We start from the raw sequence: 21,447 nt of genomic DNA, 5'->3' as shown, positions 1-21,447 counted from the left end.
CTGCAAGAACTGTTCAAGTTCCAGGAACACTTTTGCTTTCAGTCTTTTGTAAATTCTAATGCAAATCCTGCACAGATCTGCTTTTAGATAATGCAATATTCTTTTCCAGACAGACAAGCAATTTTGGTGGTATGGCTGTCATTTTCTAAGGAACTTTTTTTTTTCTTTTTCCATCTATAACCATAAAAATGTCACAAGCAGGTTACAGCAGTAGTTGTTGCTTCTCTAACATGCAGCCAAAGCACCTGTTGTGAAAAATGAAACAAAAATTGATAAAGTTTTTCTTGCAAATTAGGAAGGTGTCAGATCAGATATAAATTATCAGCAAGCTCAGAAAGGGAAAACCTGTTTTTATAGATATTTTCATTACAAGGCACACAAATTCTTAAGAGGCTTGCTGGCTCCTAAATCTAGGATAACGTTTCTGTGCTCAAACTGTGACCTCAACATTAAAAGAGTTCATTTCCAAATGTGAAAATAAAAGTTATTTGTCAGAAGAAAAGTTCACAGTCCAGTAAAAACCTTTCAGAATTTATTTCAATAGTAAAGTTTTAAAGGGGATTGTAAATTAGAGATGGGCCCAGGCCTTTAAGTGCAAGTTAAGGAGCAAGTACCTGCAAACTTGAAGAGTAAAACAAGGTCAATGGGCCCCATGTTTATTATACCAGTCATTAACAGTAAAGCTTGAAGCTAGATACAGACTTCTCTAAAGACTGAGATTTCTGGCTGAGATTTAGCGTGACCAAAATATTTGAGAGACAGCTGGGATTCCAGCAGAAGAAATCTGCATCTGGAAACATCAGCAAAGGGAGAATTTCCTTCATTATTTGCAGCGGTAGCTGTTCGTAGGCAGTTACCTACATCTTGTGTTCTTCACAAGCACGCAAAAAGAAGTTCTTGAACCTGTATGAAACATATCCTACTAAATACTGCAAGTGGTAGAATTTTCGCATGGTGTCTGGGACGAGGGAGGGCGTTAATGCGATTTTGAAAAGGAGGATACACAGTCGGTATCTCTAAGGCTGTTATCGGTGAGATTCATCTTTCTGCAAACTGTGATGAGACTGGCTTCCGACGTTCCCATCTGCTAGCTCGTACTCTGCCTGTGCTCTTGTTCAGAAGTGTCCAGAAAATAAATTGTATGTAGAATGAATAAATGAACGAACAAATGAATGAATGAATGAATGAACGAATGAATGAACAAACTCCCGCTTTCCCCCGGTGCGACTCATGAACATTCAGACCGTTTCTTCCTGACCGTACAGCAGCTATGAAAGTACTCTGAGTAACACCAGACGCTCTGCTGTTAGCTGGGCGCTCAAGGATCAAACCAAGCTTCCCAGAAGTTAGTTGTCATCTCTTTGTGATTCCTAAAACACCTACGAAAACAGGGCAGAAGCCACAGCTGCCTTCATCCCTTACATTAAAGCAGGTTGCACAGAATTCGTAGTCAGGAGCAGAGAATGGTGATGTACTTGGTAACGCTACTCTCCACAAATCATCAAAGAACCTTTCTACCAAGCCATGTTCTCATCACCAATGCAGGTAATACTTCAGTTTTGTGTAAGAAACAATTTCTCGTGGCAAAAATCCCCCTGGTGTTAGAGACAGATTCAACCTTAACTGCCCAGCAATGTGTGCAAGGCCTTCAAACTGGTGAGAAGCTATCAGAGATGATGATTTCTGTCCTTATTCAGCTGAAGAGAAAACAAACACCTTTGGAATGATGCAAAATGACCCCGTCCTGGGAGAATATTCATGAGGGAAATACAGAGATTTGCCTCAAGAACTGCAGTATCAATTCTTCCTGTGATTAGAGGTTTGAAAATAAAAGCAAAATACTGTGAAAATATTTGCATTGCCTCTCTTTTGAGATCAAACAAGTCTTAATTGCAGATTTTTCTTGGAGAACTGAATAAAGGTATAAATACAAATGTCAGTCTTTCAGTTGCCAAAGTTGACACATAGGTTGGCAGTCTCAATGCACAGATCAGTGGTTTTGATTTGTTTGGAAAGTATCAAAAACACTGACAGCCCTGGGCCACTGAATAGCACAAAAGGAAAATATGGATTACTGTGTATTTATTGATTAATTATGTGTTTCTCCCAGTCTGAAAGACTCTAGACTGTATTAAAAATTTACTGCAGACTGAAGCTCAGGAATCTTACTTCTTTTTGAAAAAGAATTAAATTTGTGACATTAGATGATCACTCCATAGAGTCTTAAAAACAAGTATCTTCCAAATGAAAATATCTTTTATTCCCAATCTGTAAAATACCATTCCTTTATACATGGAGAAAATATAGACTGTTATAATCTGGAGAGAAGGGGTTGGAAGGCTGTCCAGATATTGTCTGTATGCTATGTATGTGTCTCTGAGGATCTGTTGCCTAGAAATGAAAACAAGACAACAATAATTGTTTACATAGATGCTGCCTGAAAACTTCCCAGGCATTTATGCTCCCTCTGCTGGCTTTATGCCAATGGACCATTTCTTAAATTGACAAGTGGGAGCTATTTTTGTGGGATAAGGAGGGAAGTCTGCAAAACGGCGTTTATGATCTGGAGAGAAAATGATGCGGCTGTAAAGGGAAAAAAAATCCCCCCAATGCCACTTAAAAAGTTTTTTATTACCTTTGAAATCAAAAACTGATCAGGATGGTGTCTGTTCATTCAATTAATTGCTTCTGAGCAGTTTAACAAAATTGAGGTTCAACCAGAAATAGTCATTGAGCCATGTGCTTTATTGATGGCAGATGGTGGCTTTGAAATGGGCACGAGTAAGCTGAATAAATTATATTTGGAACTGAATTGTTACACTTCCGTCTTTTGCTGACGTAATTCTCAGTTTAAAAGTAATAATGGATTCACAGTGGTAATAGTGGTAGTACAGACGAATTACTGAGATACAGAACTATGATTATCAGAAGGATGAGCTTTGGGGTTTTTGTTTCCATATAGAGAGAATCTCAGTGTGGGCTGTCCCCTAAGGACAGCTGTACTTACATAGAAACCCACACATCCTTTCAACAGCACATCACCCTACCATCAGGCAGCTTGCTGCCTCTCGACAAATCATTCCTCTGTGCTGCACCCATTTGCAAAAAGGGGGTGACTGCCTAGATCTCCCTTGCAACTCCTATCAGTCCTGCTCTGCAGTGACTCCGAAGAGCGCACCAGCTTCCCCACGACCCTCCACAGGACGCTTGTCCTGGAAACCCCAGCACCACAAAGGCAATCCCCAGGCTTCTTGCTGTGCTTCATAGAATCATAGAATCGTTTAGGTTGGAAAAGACCTTTAAGATCATCCAGTCCAACCATTAACCTACACTACCAAGTCTACTCTAAGCCAATCAAGGGTAGACTAGACTAAACCATGTCCCAAAGTGCCACATCTACCCGTTTTTTGAACACCTCCAGGGATGGGGACTCCACCACCTCTCTGGGCAGCCTGTTCCAATTCTTGACCACCCTTTCCGTAAAGAAATTTTTTCCTAATTTCCAACCTAAACCTCCCCTGGCGCAGCTTAAGCCCATTTCCTCTCGTCCTTCGTGAAGCAATCGCGGTGGGTGCCAGGACCTCCCAGGTGCCCCAGGAGAGCGTCCTCTCTGAAGACAGCACCGGAAAACTCTCTGCTATCTTGAAAGATGCTGCCCCAGGGCTTATTGATGCTCCTAGAATTTACTGCATGTCCTTTAACAAATTAAATGGCAAAATCAATTCAATGTTCCAAACACATAACCAAAATTAGCATCTTACTGACAATTTCAATTGAGAAGCCAAAGTGTACAAATGTACAAATAAATATTCCTTTACAAATGTACAAATAAATGTTCCTTATGTTTATTTTGCATATACGGGGTTTTTTCTCCTTTGGTATTCTGTCTGTCTTGTATTATAATCACAAAAATCTGCAACATCTGATTAACCTTCAGGATGACTTGCATTTTTTTCAATGTTGAAAAAATTGTTCCCTCTCTAGGTTAAATCTGACATTTAAAAAAGCTTAGCAACAGGATTAACCCTTTCCTCACCCCTTTTTCAGCTCCCAGGGCATCTTTTTTACAGCGGCCAGAGAGGAACTGAAGCGGGTACGTCCTTCCAGCAGTGTGGCTTGCGTGCAATGAACGATCTGAACAGCCTGAACTGGTGCGGAGTTTCAGGGGCAACTTTGGTGAAAGGCAAAAGAGGGAGAAATTACCCACTATTTCTTACCCAGTTATGTCAGACAGGTCTCAAGGCCCACGCTGACCAAAGTGCGCAGCGTGCAAAGACACAACTATGTGTGTGTATATATATATATATAGACGTGCGCGTCCGCAGGCCCGCGTCCCTGCTGCGCCTGGGGACGGCCGAGCTGCTGGCTGGCTTCCCGGAGGCTGCGGGGCCACTAGAGGGATGTCTACAACCACCCTTCCGCCCGTGTCTCCATCACCAGACCACCACCTCACATTTCTGACCCGTTGCAAATTACGCTCAGCATCAAACAGCAATTGAAAATGCTGTGAAGAATGTATCAGAGGGCGGCTTGTCATGGCCTAGGGCAAGTATTTGGAAACTACCGATCTGGAAAGATGCGACGCAACGCCGGTGCACCACGAGGTCCAAGTGAGCTGATCAGAAATCTTCTGGTTGAACAATTTTCCACTGTAAAATTCCAATTCGGTGGAAAGCAAACAGCTTCCCCCCAGATCCCTAGCTGCTGCTTTCTCTCCAGCACATCAGGCATAATCTACCCACATCTCTTTGACAGCCCAAGTTCAAGGACTTCCAGGTCTTGGAAGATCAGGGGGGGCTGGGCTGTGGTGGTACCAGCTGACTGACTCTGCGGGCTATGCAGCTCCCTGCCTGCCTGCGATACCTGTTGTGGGGGAATCTTGGACAGCTGTTCAGAAAATTCTGAAAAAACCAAATTTTGTTCTTTTCTGTAGTGAAATCACTCTTCATGCTGCCACTTTGCAGGCAGCTTCAGATCCAGCTCTTCGTTCGGAGCTGGAATTCTGTTTTACTGTAACATTTCTTACACTTTTATCAACTCTAGCTAGATATATCCTTTTTTTTCATTTGTTTCCTATGGTTCAGCTTCTACCTTGTGGCACAGCATAATCTATTTAAACTATCATCAAGTCAGCAGTATGTTGACAAAAGTACTTCCTTTTTTTTTTAATTAGTTCTAAATTAGTTGACTAGAAAAGGATGAAAAGTTAATAGTGAACAGTGTGTCATGTCATATCGTGTTGTGCCGTGTCCCCCCCCCCCCCACCTACGGACCAGCAGTTGGAACTGACTGGATGAAAGGGGCTGCAAAGAGAGGAAAAAATTCCTAGGCTGAAGAAATAAGCATTAGTTGTAAGTGCTACAATAGGCCTCGTGTACCCCAGAACAGCATAATTAATGAGCCCTAATTTATTACCCTGGCTGGGTAGACAGGTCAAACTCTTATACTTAAAAAAAGAGTAAATTTCTTTTAATTTAGGTGGAAAAGAAGCAGCATAGATTTTAAAAGTGGTAAGAGTTAGAGTTGGGTGATTTATTTATTTATTTAAATAGTTAATTCCCCAGAAAATGTGGTTTCGGTCATGTCTAAAGTATTTGCTTCAAATTTGCTGAATCGTTTTGTCTGGGAAAAAACCAAAGGAGGGGATAAACTCTGTTGGAGAAAAGTCCCCAATTAGCCAACAGCTCAATGATCAGAGCATTTACTTAGGTAGCAGAGACCCCTTAGCAGAGGCTGTTTTGAGGCAGGCCACACTCAATCCCATAGCATTCTCCTTGGGAAGCTGGCAGCTCATGGCTTGGATGAGCGTAGTCTTCACTGGGTAAAAAACTGGTTGAGTGGCCGAGCCCAGAGTTGTGAATGGAGTTAAGTCCAGTTGGCAGCCGGTCACAAGTGGTGTTCCCCAGGGCTCTGTTTTGGGGCCAGCCTTGTTTAATGTCTTTATCGATGATCTGGATGAGGGGATTGAGTGCGCCCTCAGGAAGTTTGCAGATCACACCAAACTGGGTGGGAGTGTCGATCTGCTGGAGGGTAGGATGGCCCTGCAGAGGGACCTGGACAGGCTGGATCAATGGGCCAAGGCCAACTGGATGAGGTTCAACAAGGCCAAGTGCCGGGTCCTGCACTTCGGGCACAACAGCCCCATGCAACGCTACAGGCTTGGGGAAGAGTGGCTGGAAAGCTGCCTGGCTGAAAAGGACCTGGGGGTGTTGGTTGACAGCCGGCTGAACATGAGCCAGCAGTGTGCCCAGGTGGCCAAGAAGGCCAACAGCATCCTGGCTTGTATCAGGAATAGTGTGGCCAGCAGGAGCAGGGAGGTGATTGTCCCCTTGTACTCGGCGCTGGTGAGGTTGCACCTGGAATACTGTGTCCAGTTTTGGGCCCCTCAATACAAGAAAGACATTGAGGTGCTGGAGCGTGTTCAGAGAAGGGCAACAAAGCTGGTGAAGGGTCTGGAGCACAGGCCTTATGAGGAGCAGCTGAGGGAACTGGGGTTGTTTAGCCTGGAGAAGAGGAGGCTGAGGGGAGACCTTATCGCTCTCTACAACTACCTGAAAGGAGGTTGTAGTGAGGTGGGTGTTGGGCTCTTCTCCCAAGTAGTTAGTGATAGGATGAGAGGAAATGGGCTCAAGCTGCGCCAGGGGAGGTTTAGGTTGGAAATTAGGAAAAATTTCTTCATGGAAAGGGTAGTCAGGCATTGGAACAGGCTGCCCAGGGAGGTGTTGGAGTCACCATCCCTGGAAGCGTTCAAAAAACGGGTAGACGTGGCACTTTGGGACATGGTTCAGTCTAGTCTACCCTTGATTGGCTTAGAGTAGACTTGGTAGTGTTAGGTTAATGGTTGGACTGGATGATCTTAAAGGTCTTTTCCAACCTAAACGATTCTATGATTCTAATCCTTCCTGTTACCACTTTGATTTTGTACAGATGGAGAGGGATAGGGACACAGCTCCCAGGGGAGCGCGCTGGTTCCCAGGGTGGGAAGCCATGATTCTCATATTCCTCCTCCCTGACCCAACGAACTTGGTGCCTTTGTGCAGGGCAACACCTTCAATGCAAGGAAGAATTTCCCCTTTCTCCCCCTTCAGGGATCCCCAGTCCTTTGACAGCTTCCTAAGAAGTAGAGTTCTGCTTCTAATTCCCTTGGACAAAAGTAGGATTTTCTTATCCTAAGTATCTCCATGCTATGAGATAAAAAAAGAGACCACCTCTTTTCTTTCAGGCACCCAAAGCAAATATTCTACATTGGGTCAAACAGAACACTTAATGGTCCACGCAAAGAAATGCTTTCAGGTTATTTTCTTTCAGCAAGGAAAAACAGCCAGTTTGGTTATGTCCAAACTGTGCTGGTTTTTATTATATTCACTGTGGGTTTTGAACAAAAATGCAACCTCCACAAAGTCTTTAACTGGTCATGAAATGGTTTGGTTTCACTTCCATCTGGGCTGCACTATGCTTCTTACAAACTATTATGTCTGCAGCCACAGAAACAAAGAACTGAAAATGACGTTGAGGGCTCCCAACTCCAGTCCCTACCATGCCAGTCACCACATTGTACAACCCTTTCAAAATCCACTGTTCACATCAGAGGTAGTTATTTTCTTGCTACCTTTACTCAGATGAAGGTTGTACCAAACCCCCATCATTTATAGCTAGAAACTTTCTTATTTCCCATGTAAGTCTATTTATGGCCAGTTTACCTGCATACGTTCCTCTGCCAACATTGTTCTGTAATGTACAGAGCTCTCTCCTTGGTATTGACTTGTTTGGTGTATCCACAGACACTGCCATATTCTGTTGCCCCTCTGCTGGACTTAGCAAATTGAGTTATTCAAGTCATCTCACACAAAACAGGCTGCCTTGTTCCTGTATCTCTGCCCAATTCCCAATTTCAGTTCTTCTCCTTCAATACAGATGAATAGCACTATTTACGTTCCAGCAGTGTTTTTAGTTGATCTTGCCCTTACTCTATCTGACTTGAGCATCTTTGTTAAATTTTACAATAGCATTTACCCTTTTTAATTCCACATTTCCATGAACTAATGGAAACCTGAAGTATTTCTCCTCAGCTGTTTCCAGACAATAAGTTCCCACGTTATATCAGAATTTCTTACTAGCCCCCAAGGGCACATCCCTCTACAGACTGTACCATTTAATTATATCCTATTTCTATCATTCCCGTCATTGAGAAGATCCAGATCTTCCAAGCAGTATCCCAGCCCTCAGCCCTCTATCGATGTTGTCTTCTGACTCTCTGCACACAGCCAGCATCATCAAGCACACTCCTTGATTTCATGCTGGTAAACAAAAAGGTTCTAATTTCAAAATGTTAAACAAGACAGACCAAGCCTGGTCTTTGTAATTCCTACCAATCCAAATCTTCCAGGATTCAACTAATACCCTCCTATTTCACCCCGTAAGGCATTGCCGTCTTACCTATAGTCAGTTTTCATAGTTTAGGAATAGTATGTTACCCACCGGAATGTTTTATAGATGGATCTCCTACAAAGAATGTACATGAAAAGTTCCCTTAATAATTTCCATTAACTCCAGCCTTACCATATCAAATTATTTACTGCAGACAAGGTAAATGAGATCAGCTGCACTTTTTTTTTGCCATTATTTTATAGCTGTGATTAGTCCGGTATGATGTACATTTAGACTGTTTCCTGCTTTCTTCCATATCTTTGTTACTTGCTAGCAATGTTCTTTTAAACATTGTATGCTACTGAGGTCACAGGAAGAGTTTGATAACTGTCATATTTGTCTCCTTTTAAGATACAGATCTATACTTGTTATTTTCAATCATATGGCATCATTCTGGCAGTAATTTATTTGAAAATCACTTCTTATTGAAATTGAGATACAGTTTTAGTAATTCCAGAATTCTGATGCTTATCTGACACCAAATTTATTACAATCTTCAAAGCTTTTCTTCCAATTTGGTTGTAACTACCACTTTTATGACAATTTTCATTTTCATACCTTAATTCTGCTTACCCACATAGTGGTTTGTTTCAACATCATCACCCATCGCCAAAGCCTAGATGAAATATTCATTTGGACTGGGGCAAAACTGAGATCATCCCTATGCCAGCCTCTTCACCCAGTCATCCCATCTACTATTTGAGAGTCAAGTCTAGTAATAACACTTGTTAAGCAAGACTGTCCTTCTTGTTGGACAAAATGAGGACAAATAGGAAAATCGTGTTTTTTTCCAAACAGGAGGAAAAAAAATAGGGTCCCTGGATATTCTTTTTCTTTCTTTCTTTCCCTCCCTCTCTGTGCTGAGTGTTTACTTTCCTGCTTGACTCTGATGTTGTTTAAATACGAAATGACGTAATTTCTCCAAGAGCGTAAATCCTTATCTGCAAAGCTATGGTGTCTTCACTACCGTGCTCATGATTGTTCTTATTCCTATTTTACAGCCCCTGCAAGTTCCCCAAGAGTAGGCCCAGCAACTGCAGTATCAGCTAGACTGGCTGGTTTTCCCCACAATTAACAGTGGCTAAGTCTTGATGAAAAGCAGATCGTAGGAATGACAGTGCTAATACGGAGACACATAATGTGGGTATTCAGAGATGCACACAGAACTACAGCAATAATCATCTTTATTTAGCCCGTTCTATACAAGTCATCTTCTGCTGGCATTTCCCCCTAATTGCAGGGAGTGTTTGGTGCCCAGGGTTTTACTGTCACTTTCCAAGCCAGTTCCTGCATCTGTATGCCTATAGGCCAGATCAAAAGAAGGATTTATTAGGTGCCTGCAGTGGTCCTTACACCAAAATCCAAGACTGCAATCCAAAAATACTCTCTTCAATAGCCACCTAACTGTGAAGATTGCTAAGTTTGCTACCTCTCTCTCTGCCTCCACCCTACTGAGCGCTCTCATCGGTAGGCTAGGGAGCCTTTTCTTCCTGGCCTCTTTATCTTCTTATTAATGCATTTTTACTGCATAAAGACTCCTTGAGCAGAATGCATCCTTAAAGAGGCAAAACCACACACAAACCTGCAAGACGGCAGCTAGGAACTTTATTTGGAGGTGGAATATACAGCATGAATTGCCACAGGATGGAGAAAGGAGAATACGTTCATGGGTTCTCACTCTACTAAAGAATTCCAGATCGAATCAGGACGGACATGCTGTTTCAGATCACGTATCATCTGGGAAAACACAGGATTTTGGGCACACTTTTTCTACAAGTTCTGTTCAGTAGGCAGTTGGGCACTCCTTTCTAAAATGTCTGAGTCTCTTCATGTTTTCTATAAGGAGCCTCTCTGCCCAATTCTGAACTTTGGGTTCCATTTTGGGAAGCAGGTATTTAAACGTTTGATCTTAAAACCAGAATAAACTATCAGAAATGCTCCTGTTCATACGGGTACGTGTTCAGTGGAAGAGATAAGTATTACAGGCATGCAAGTGACAGGACTGAATCAATTCTGAGTCCCCTTAAAACTAAAAGGAGGCAGAAACAGCTGTGAGAAGCTATGGCCTGCACTTCCAAGGGACTAGCAGCTTTGTGCCCTGCATGCTTCCAATTTTGCAACCTTTACAATGTGTCACGCAAAGGAAGTGCTGGAGATAATGCTCAGAGCAGAAATAAGAGTGGCAGAAACCCTCCTCTGCTCCAAGGTACTCTGAAGTATAAGCAGCCTACTGACAGCACGACGGGGAGGATTTCATAAATCAGAGCAGCCCCTCAAACTGCTGTGACTTACGCCTATGGGCTGTACAGCCCCAAACTTAGCCTAAATGTAGAAAGCAGCAAAGGAAAACTTGAGGTCACTTTGTCCTTAGTCTCCAAGCTATGCTTACTGCAAGTTTCCTCCTGAGATTTACAGCACAGAATCTGGCACATCAACATCACGTAAGCATTTCAATTAACCTAGATGCACAGTTTCACTTCTGTCTTCCCAGTGCATCCAAGAAACTACGAAACTACCTCATTAACAAAAGCAATGTTAGTTAGCTAGGGAGAATTATGTAACCAATTAAAAGACAGGCAGGCAGAGACCAACTCCTGCATTATCAGGACACACCCAGGCATTGTGCAGCCACTGTCGTTTCACACCTCCTTTTCTTGATCCTCTGGTATTTGTGTTCAAGATACTGAATTGAACACAGCATAGACAGCAGTGACTAATATTTCTGCATTTATCAGCTATATAGCAAGACATGCTGTTTGAAATAGTGGGAAGCAATGATACCTGGCATACCTAGCAGAGACAAAAATATATTCCTCCCCAAGTAGAAACAGTAGATGCAGGCCTTCACCTATAAAGTCTACCATATGAAGATATTTTCTTTAACATTTGCTTGATTACTTTGGTTTGCATTTAATTATACAGATGGCTGAGTGGTTTTGTAATTTTATAGTTGGCCTGTGCTATCGATTGATGTGGTAGTGTCATTCTTACTGAGGGCTGCTGGTTTGGAAATACATGGGGTTTGAAAAGCTGCTTGTATTTAAAGCTGCTAGTTGCAATGCAACAGATGCTGTACCATAAATTAAATGAAAGAATGTTAAAAAAATGGTTTTTTGTGGACTTTACATATCTATAATATTTGCACCAAGACAACACTGGAATCAGAAAATCAACAACTACGATGATGGTGGCTGACTTTGTGACTCCTTTAAAAACATGTGCTTTTATACCTCCCAGATACAGAAGTCATGTACCTTTCTTCCTGTCTGTTTTCATTAACCTCAAACGGAGAAAAAAGGGTTTATTTTTAATCCAGAAAAATAATTTATTAACCCTTAGACTGATTAAACACTAGCATGTGAGGAAGGAAAATTAAAAAAAAAACAAACACAATACACATATTCCTTTCCATCCCTATTTCATATTTATGAATCTAAAAATAAAGAAACCCTTATGCTAGTGAAGTAAATGTAAATTATTTTCTGAAGGTAGAATGACAATCTTTAGGTACAACCTCCAAAGTCTCGAGACCTCATTATCTAAAAAAGCACCTCTTGTCCTATTTCCACAACAACGACGATCGACTGTGACGTTCAAACCATCAGCGCGGTGTCCTGGATGCCCCAGCGGGGAGGGATGGCAGTTATGCACCTTTGCCCATAGCAGTTTGACATGGCATAATTTTGGCAGCTCTCAAAGACTGTATTTGCTTGGACTATTTGTTTTTTTGTCCTTCTTACTCTTTGTCACAATTTGGTTCTCATTCAGGATGAGAGTCAATTCATGTCTCTAGGCAGAGACAGCCCATGAGATCACTGGCAACTCACTTAACTTTTCTATGCATCTGTTTTCCCACATGCAAAACACAAAAATGGACTAGATCCACACGAGAGGCTAAACCTAAATTTTAGGGACCCTACCAATTAGTAGAATCAACTCCCCTGTCAGTAGTGCTCTTATGCTCTCTATACAACACCTGCGGAGAGTGGGAGCCTCAGAAGAGGATTTACCAAAGCTTTAACTAGCCAGCAGCAGGTGCTAAAAACATAGCCACCCTTTCTCCTAAAACAGATGCACAGATGGGTAGTTTGTCTCCTTTTTCTTCTTTTTCAATAGCTAGTAGTGAAAGTACGCCTGAGGTCCAGAGCCAAATCCCTCTTCTTCCTGAGAAGGCTTGATCCCTATGGAATACCCTAAAGGAATGACCTGAAGCTGATGACTTTTAACCAATAAGCCCAGTTTACCAACTTCTTACAAACCTGCTCATAAAAATGCAGCCAGTTTTGAAAATGGTCAACAGAAAATTCCCGACTGCCTTGGGACACCTAAGACATATTTGGACTGTAGACACCTAAAGAGTTAAATGGCATTTCAAAAGTAGAGAGAGAGGTGAAGGATCCAACTGTGGACTCACAGGCGTAAAGCTGCAACATGCACGCTGAAAGGCTTGGACTTTGCCTTACGAAACACAGTAAATAACATTTGACAATGCACTGCATTGGACTTCAAAACCACCATACGCAGACCAAGTACAACAGTTCTTCCTTAAATGGTCATTGTTTGAGATAGGTGTTATCCTAAGAGACAGATGCCACTACAGGCACTGTAAAAAGATTGCAGAAGTCGGTGTTATTTTTCACTTAGAACATGTTAAAACTGTTTTTTCACAAACACTGAGGGAAGGATCTGACTTTCTAGGTACTCTTTTTGCCACTTAATCACTTATAACCAGCAATAAAGCTTCTGCTGATGATTTTGTTGAGGATTTGTGTCGTACAAAGGAATTCAGCTGACTCTGCCATTGTCAATTTGTCCCTGTAACAGAGTAAAACTTGTTTCGTCAGTAAACAGATATGTCCTGAAGGCTGGAGGAACAGATCTATTGGGCAAGAATTTCAAGAAGGTACTGTTTCTACATACTTGCTTTTGAAGTCACAATCATGCTTTTTTTGTATGCAAAAGGGATGTTACGCTTATTTAAGAATTTCTTTGTTACCTTTGTTTAAATAGCGCCCTGAACAATGTCACTAAATCGTATGAGCTAGAAAAGGAAAGATTAGTTTTTACAAAGCTTATTTTATAGATAAGAAAAATGAAGAAAAGAGAAGCAGCTTGCAAGAAAAATGAGGAAAAGAGAAGCAGCTTGCCTATAGCCAAAAGGAAACTGAAAAGAGAGCTTAGATCTTCACATCACCTGGTGCTCGACTCCAAGCTCATTGTAATCACCCCCAAAACTGCTGTTGACATTAGCAAAAGCCAGCATGGGCTCCTTATTGATCACTAGACATACACTCCCCGTCTTTGGTCTCTTGTCCAAACCTATTTTAAATCCCTTCTTAAAATATCTAAAACATTTCTTCTGTGCCGCTTACAAGAAATTAGCCAATGAGTAGGGGTACGTGAAGAAATCATGTTTCTTTTAGGTAATTTAGAGCTTTTCACGGTTGACGTGCTAGGCCATCGTACTTCATGATCCTACTAGTACCCATATCCTAATCCTAGTAGCAATCCTACCAGTTGTTGCACCTCCTTATCTCATTGCAAAGTAAACTGGTCGAGCAAATGATGTGGGGTTTTTTTGTTGGCATTGCAGTAAAGAGGATCCTACTCTGTTTGGGGGATGAAGTAGTCCTATGATATAAATAAAGAGTGCCTCTCCCAAAGAGATTTTCACCAAATTCCTTCAGAAAACTCACAGACTCAGTCTGGTTCACTGAAAGAAGCGTGAGTCACAACGCCCAATTTGACTTTTCAAAGCACTCACGCGCGCGCGTGTGTATTTCTGTCAGGTTCGGGGGTTTCGGTTCGGTGGACTGTAAAACAGAATGCAGTTAGTGGGGTTTGGGTTGACGCTCAGACCTGACCTTCCCTGGAGCTGGGGGCTGTTCAGCGCCAGGGCCCTGCCTCAGGGTATCACGGAGTGATCTCACGCAAAACCATGCAAGTGACTCATATTTACGTCTCCTTGCCTCCCTCTCCTCTTCCTTTCAAGCTGAAATATTGGCCCGTTTTTCTGACATCAGCTCAGTGCCATCCAGCCATCGGGGGAGAGTCAACAGAGCGGAACTGTGAAGCCCTTCGTCCCCTCTGGCCGCTGGAACCGCATTTGGCCACAGCCTCAGCACCCCACGGAGCACCCCTGCCGTCCATCCCGCCCCCTCCGCCCCCGCAGCCCCGACAGGAGCCATCAGCAGCACTGCCCCCGCTACAGCCCGCTCTCGCCCGGGCCTGGGAAACCCATCCCGGCCCCCGCCGGGCAGCCGCCGCGTCCGGCCCGGCGCGCCCAGCTTCGCCTGCCTCAGGGCGAAGGAGGGGTCCGCTCCCTCCGCGCACAGCCCCTCACCTCCCACCTCCCCGCCCTCCCTCCGCGTGTGCCCGACGCGCCGCTCGCCCGCTTTCTCACACGTTTACTGTTCCTGCGTGTGTGTGCTTTAGGCTACGGGGGCAGGATGAGCTCTCGGCCAAAATTCACCCAGCCGCCACACGGCCCTTTCTCCCTCCGGCTGCTGTGCCCGGGCCCGGCCCCTCCGCCGGGCCTTGCCCGCGGCAGCTGCTTCGGGGAGCGGCGAAGCGGGAGGTCACCTTGGCGGGGCGGGCTGAGGGCGGCGGGCTGAGGGCGGCGGCGGGCTGAGGGCGGCCCCGGCCCCGGCCCCTGAGCTCAGGGTTATAGTTAGGCGGTGAGTGAGCGCGGAGCTATGCGCCGCCGCTCGCAGCGGGGCCTTGTGGGTAAGGGGCCGCCTCCGCGGCGCGGGGCCGGGGGAGGAGGAGGCCGGGCCGCGCCGGGCCGGGGCGGGCGGCGGGAGCAGCGGCACCGGCGGCGGCCGCACCGCGGAGTGAGCGGCGAGGCGCGGCCGGCGGGGATCGCAGCTGCCGCTCTCGCAGCAGACGAGGCGGAGCAGAGGGAGCCCGAGCCCGAGGCGGCCGCTTCTCGCTTCCCGCTTCCCCCTTCCCGCCTCCCTCCGCCCTCGCAGCGGGGCGCTCGGCCGCTGCCATGGCCCGGCCGGCGGCGGGGAGCGGGCCGTGAGCCGGCGCCCGCCGAGGGACGGCCCCGGGCGGGCGGAGCGGCGGGGGCAGGGCGGGAAGCGCTCCCCCCGCCCCGCCCCGCCCCGCCCCGCCCGGCCCGGTCCGGCCCGAGCAGCGGCTGCGGCCCCGCGCCCTGCATGCCCGGGCGGCCGCCAGGCGGCAACGGCGGCGCTGCCCCCCGCCCCCCGCAGGCCCGGCCCGCCGCGGCCCCGCCTTCTCCCCTGCCTCTGCGCCGCGCTAGGCCCCGCGCCGGCGCGCCGGGCGACCCCGCTCAGTCCCCTCCTCCCCGGCAGCGGGGGGACGGTCTGCCGCCGCCGCCGCCGCCGCTAGGCGGGCCGGAGGATGAGCCAGCAGCCGGCGGCGAAGATGTCGGCGGCTCCCCTGACGGCGGAGGCGCTGGAGTCGGCGGCCGGGATGCTCGAGGGCCGCCAGAGGAAGCTGGAGTCCCTGATCCGCGACCCGCGCTCCCCGGTCAACGTGGAGAGCCTGCTGGTGAGGGGGCGGCCGGGCCGCGCCGCGCCGCGGGGAAGCGCTCGGCGGGGTAACAAAGGGAGCGCTGCCCTCCTCTGGGGAGGGCGGGGGGAAGGAAGGAAGGAAGGAGAGGGCTCCCGCGTCCTGCAGGAGCCTTCCTGGGGGAGGACGGCGGCGCCTTGCCCGGGGGTGGCGGGCGGTGCCTCCGCACGCCCCCGGCCGGGCCGCCCCGCCGGCGAGGGGGGCGAGGGGCGCCCGGGCACCTGAGGGGAGGGCCCCGCCGGGCGGGCAGGCGGCGGGCCCGGGCCCGGGCGCCCGCGGCTGCTTTTGGCGGGGCGGGGCGGGCAGGGGGGCACCGCGCCGGGAGCCAGCGCGCCCCGTTTTGGGTACAGCTTATTTTGGGGAAGTGAGAAGCGTCTCTGGAGAGATCTGACCTGCGGAAGAAAGCGCCTTTTTTTTTTTTTTTTTTTATCTTTTCTTTTTTTCCCTCCTCCCCCCCCCCCCCCCCCCCCCCCCAGCATCGTTTACACCGTTTGCCTTCGCGCCTCGCAGTGCTGGCGTGCCCGCTGCCGGGCACCCGGTGCCCATCTCCTCCCCCCCCCCCCCATAAAACCCTCCTCTGGTGGAGCTGAGGTTTGCTGTGCGATGTGGAAATAATTCAGGAAAAGGACACGCCTAAGGGAGAAATGTAACTGGGGGGTCCTGTGGGGTCACGTTGATTTTCCATTGGGGCAAATTGATTCGTCTGTCTCCTATTTCAAATAGCATTTTTCTGTGCGAGTATATGAAATATAATTTCCTTTAGCAAGGAATCCATGCCCTCAGGAAGGAGTGGGAAGGGAGTTATATTTCCCCATTTAAAACATCCAAACCCTGGAAAGGCAGTGAGAGGGAGTCTTGATTTTTTTTTTTTTTTTTTTTTAAACTGAACTTAAGGGTCTTCAAACCTTATATTTCCAGTCTGTCCCAAGATTTCCAGTGTGTCCCTGTTATGAGGAACAGAAAAAGGGGGGAAGAATCGCAGTCCTTCCAAGAGTTGCTCAAGGCACTTACACTGAACCTTTTTTTTTTTTTTTCTGCTTTCAAATGACTCAGTTCTGTTTGGCCAAAAATACAGGAACTGACTGAACAGTATGTATGCCTGTGCTGTGTTGAGAATATAGGAATTTCCTATAACATCTAAAAAATGTTCTCAAGGCTTTTAGTACTGTATTACTCCTCTCATAGATGTTCGGAGGCATAATGACACCCATGGTAGTCAATGAAGGGGAGTGGGAAAGAGTGCTACATATCTAACGAGATTCAGATAAGTTTTTGCCTAGGCCAAAGCAAAGAGAGCTGCCTCTGGGCTTCGCTCCCAGCATTTTCACTTTGGTATTTTGCAAGGAAAACTTTGACCTGTGGCCAAAAAAGAGCAGTTAAAAATAGTACAGTCGTTCTGAAAAATGCATCAGGTTAATACTTAACCCCAGTAGACTTTTTCACGCTCTCTGCTTTTATACTCAATGGTGTGTTTCTCTTATTCTCTTGCCTCTCCTGCCTTGGGCATAGATTAGATACACTAAAAACTGTTGTTCATATTTCTGAAGAGAAATTCTGACTGCAAAATTGAGACTGGGCTGCTTAGCACTTGATTTTTGTTGTTGTTTTGTGTGCTTACAATGTACACCACCTCATGTAATACATTGAACAAATCAGCAAACCATGGGAGAGTGTTAGCTGGATTGTAAATGCATATTTTTTGTGGTAAAGGTCATCACTTCGCTCTCTGCACTCTCTAAGTACTGTTCAAAAAATTAGCAGCAAGTAAAATATAATGCTAATCAATCAAATTTCCTAGCTTGTGCATTCTGCATGTCTATGAAATAATGAACTACTTCAAGTTTATTTGTTTATTTATTCTTTTTTAGGGAATTTGCAACGGATTTCCTGTAAAAGCTTTTTCTTTTGGACTTTGGTATTGTTGCTTTATGCTATTTGACATTAGTTTTGTATTGGCATTCTGCTAGGCAGTCTGAGTTTGAAAACATACTCAAATTGCAAAATTTACTTGTTTACTAAACAGCTCACTTTCAGTGTAAATTATCGTAAGTGGAAATGTGTTTTCAGTTAAAAGTAGAAATACAGCAACAGAAACTAAGAGTCAGGGAAAACGTCTTAAAAAGACAAGCTGGAATGCCACTGTTTCATCCTCCAAAAATAACATAACCAAAACTAAAAATGTGGAATGGAATTCAAAATGGAATTCATTTCCTTACACTGTAAAAAGTCATAAACAGCTGCTATTCCGCATTTTGTGTGCATGCTTTATTTTTGGGAAGCCGTAAAAAGCAAAAAAGTAACTGTTAATCTACAACACATGGTGCAAATTTGAAAGATGTGAAAAGCTGAGGTAATAAGCTGTCTTTCTCTAGATACCAATTCCACTGCCTATCAAGAGAGAATTTATTCAGTGGCTCTAAATGAAGAGGCTTTCTTTGTGTACCTTGCTGACCACATCCATCTATTTCTTCAGCAGGCAAATCTATGAAGCCAAATACATTGATTGATTATTTTCCTCCCATCCCCCTTTGGGGCTCAGGAGAGACAGTTAGATTTTTCTAATGTGATTTTTGCCATGTAGTATGCCTTAATGCTTGTCTACTTATGCCTGCATTGAGCATAATCATTTCTGTTTGATTAAAGTATATCTTTGAAAAAGACATGCAGTCTCAATTCAGAGGCATTAAGAGATGGACAACTTGCCATTTAGTTTGTCCTGGTAGTTACTTATGAAGGCAGAATTTTAAAAAAATGGAAATGTGTGGCGTGGTTATCACCATCCTTTTTCTGCTAAATTAAAGAAAAACTATTATAGAGGACTTTCAACTCATTAGCATGGCTCAAATGCATAGCCTGCACTTGGTGGGTTTCTTCTGGTTTTGGTCTTTCTAAGATACAGTCTTTCACTCTTTTTGGTCATGTAACTTTGCATTAGTGGTTATGAAAACCTGTTTTGTGCATTGCATTTAGGTTGTGCAGATCACTTTTAAAACTACTGTATTCTTACGATTTGCTCTTCTGCCAGTTTGTGTCATCCACTAATTTAATGAAGTGACATTTTTATGTGTACTGCATGTACACGTTGATGATAGCGCTTAATGGTATTTGACCTTGGGTGATCTATAAGAAACCCTTCTATAAATACATTCCTACCAAATAGTTCCTAGTTGACAGCTACATTTAAGAAGAGCTCAATGGTTTGCAAATAAATTTGTGTATTTATGTTTTTGCATATATGCCGTATCTGCAGTATTATCTGAGTTATTTTATATAGTATTAAATACGCGTTATTTAAGGGTGCGTTGGTAAGTAAGCTGAACACTTAATGTGTTCTAAAACTCGAGCAGATAGGTCAACGTAGGCTGTGTAAAAAACTAATCCAGACTTCCCCTTCCTTGCTGTGTGTAACTGTGTCACGTCAGCACATGCTGAACTCAACTTGAGAGTTTTATGGGGGTGACCAACAGCTCTGATAAATCTTATCATCCTCCCTGCAGCTGTCCTTTTGCTGGAGCTGCAGTCAAATGCAGTTGCCTCGAGAAAAGATCTGGTGTCCGCCCTTGGTCCTGTTCAGTGGAAGCCCCAGGATTTTGGTGTTAAGCTTAAACCTTGACATTACACTAGAGCTGTAAAATGTTTGAGTGTCTTCTGCCTGTTCTGCTATGGTTGTGTCAGCCTTTGAAAGAAGGACTTCTTGAAACTGTTCATGAGGCAGTGCAGCAGTGAAATGGTGAGCATGGTGCTGGGCGACGCTGGGAATGTGCTTGTGGTGGACTAAGAAACGGAGAGATGATTAGCAGGAGAGTGCTTAAGTGTCTTGGAATATACATGCCTTAAAACTTTAAAAAACCCAAATCTGAACTAATTTGCTGTTTATTTGTTTGTTAAAATAAAGCTGACGGGTAGACTGTGTATTTATACTAGTTTGAACATGAATAGATGTTCATCTAAGTTGATCCTTGCCATTGAGACCCTAGAATTTTACTCCTAATGAAAAGTGGGTTGCAGATACAGCTGTGACTCTGATCCTTTCAATAGGTGCATCTATCCATAGCAATCTCATCAACTGGATAGATACCAACTTTATACCAAAAGTGTTAATTTAGCAGATCGCTAGGCTGAGCTCTGTTAATACAGTGTCTCCAGGTCCCGGCTGACGCACATGTATCCCTCTGCAGGATTTTGGCCTTATGAGCTTTCAAAGTGTTTCACATTTAATATAGAAGTTGCATATTTAGTATGAAAGTTATCTCATTTTCCTAAATTTATTGCCATATAATTTTGAATCAGTAAGAGCAATCTGTTGTGTTAATCTGAGCCAGCAAGCACAGGGAAGAGCTGAAAATGTAGCAGTTAGCAGGATCTGATCTGAAATTCATTGCCCAGTAAGTAGTTGAGAGGCCAAATGATTCTCTGTTCTTGAAGAAATAATTTTTTCTTGTTTGTTGTAGTTCTTGTGCTGTTACTTCTCTCTTAGCTTCTGAGTCTTTCTAGAAATTTTCTGGTTTTGATATGTAATTTCAGAACATCTACTGCAGCTGAAAAAGATGAGCTTCAAAGAAATGGAATTGTCTTTTGTTCGTTGTTGCCGTGTGATGGATTTATATATAGCAATATAGTTAACTGGAAAAGGACAGTTCTATTTTCTGACGGTTTTACGTGTTCTTGTATTCTGTTTTATTCCATGCTAGGATTAAAGCATTTCACTTTTAATTTAAGAAAGGAAAAACGCCAGTTTGCTCAGCTTCAATACTTTTACTGCCACACATGAGATGCATACGGATTTTATGTGTTCATTCACAAGAGGAGTGTTCACTCCCAATATTTCACCTGTATTGATCAGATTGCAGAGTGGGTCATTACTATCCTTTAGTTGTTCAGTCTCTGTAACAACTGAAGGGAAGAAAAAAAAAAAAAGACAGCCGCACTATCAAATTGGCACAGTTCTTTTCTTCTTTATATGTGATGGAATAAAAATTCAGGAACTCTTCACCTTTCCAAATATTAGTAGCCTGAGTGTCAGTTTGGGAATGTGTGAAAATGCTGATTAAAACCTGTTTTTCTTAAGTACATTTTCAGTTTTCAACTAATGGCAGAGCAATGCCAAAGCATTTGGCTGTGTCTGGTAATGCAGTCCGTAACAAAAGCTGTCTAATTTAAAAAGAAACAAAAAAATGCTACCACAGTAACCAATCTTTGCAGCTATCAATTGATGATTTCTTGCCAGTGTTTGATCTACAAAATATGACTGGAATTGCATCACTGCCACAGACGAAATGACCTTGGATTTTAAAGATGAAAGTGCTTGAAACATGGTAGTAGAGTTTTACATAATGAAAGAATATAAGAATTTTTTTAAAAATATGTCTGGTTTTATAACCCCTAAGGATGTTCTTTTTTGGGGCAGGGGGAAGATGCTATATTGTGACCAAGGTTATTATGCTGAAAAGCACCAAATGTTTCTGGTAACAAATTTATTTAAAA

The 21,447-nt window shown here is 44.4% G+C and overlaps 1 protein-coding gene across 2 annotated transcripts in view; it reads left to right on the top strand.

Moving 5' to 3' along the window:
* The first annotated feature begins 15,844 nt into the window (after positions 1 to 15,844).
* Positions 15,845 to 21,447, top strand: part of ROCK2 (Rho associated coiled-coil containing protein kinase 2) — a 102,689-nt gene continuing 97,086 nt past the window's right edge. Inside the window, exon 1 of one of the 2 annotated variants that reach the window (XM_075707213.1) lies at positions 15,845 to 15,942. In XM_075707213.1, the coding sequence (XP_075563328.1) occupies positions 15,865 to 15,942 (78 nt within the window). In that variant the 5' untranslated portion in view covers positions 15,845 to 15,864. Of the gene's footprint in view, positions 15,943 to 19,488; positions 19,694 to 21,447 lie in introns of those variants that run through there. The other variant, XM_075707214.1, reaches the window with a different exon arrangement.

Source organism: Pelecanus crispus, chromosome 3 (genome assembly GCF_030463565.1).
Source record: "Pelecanus crispus isolate bPelCri1 chromosome 3, bPelCri1.pri, whole genome shotgun sequence".
NCBI classification, from domain to species: Eukaryota; Metazoa; Chordata; class Aves; order Pelecaniformes; family Pelecanidae; genus Pelecanus; species Pelecanus crispus.
Note: the sequence above shows the minus strand (reverse complement) of the source record. Positions and strands in the feature narration are given on the sequence as shown.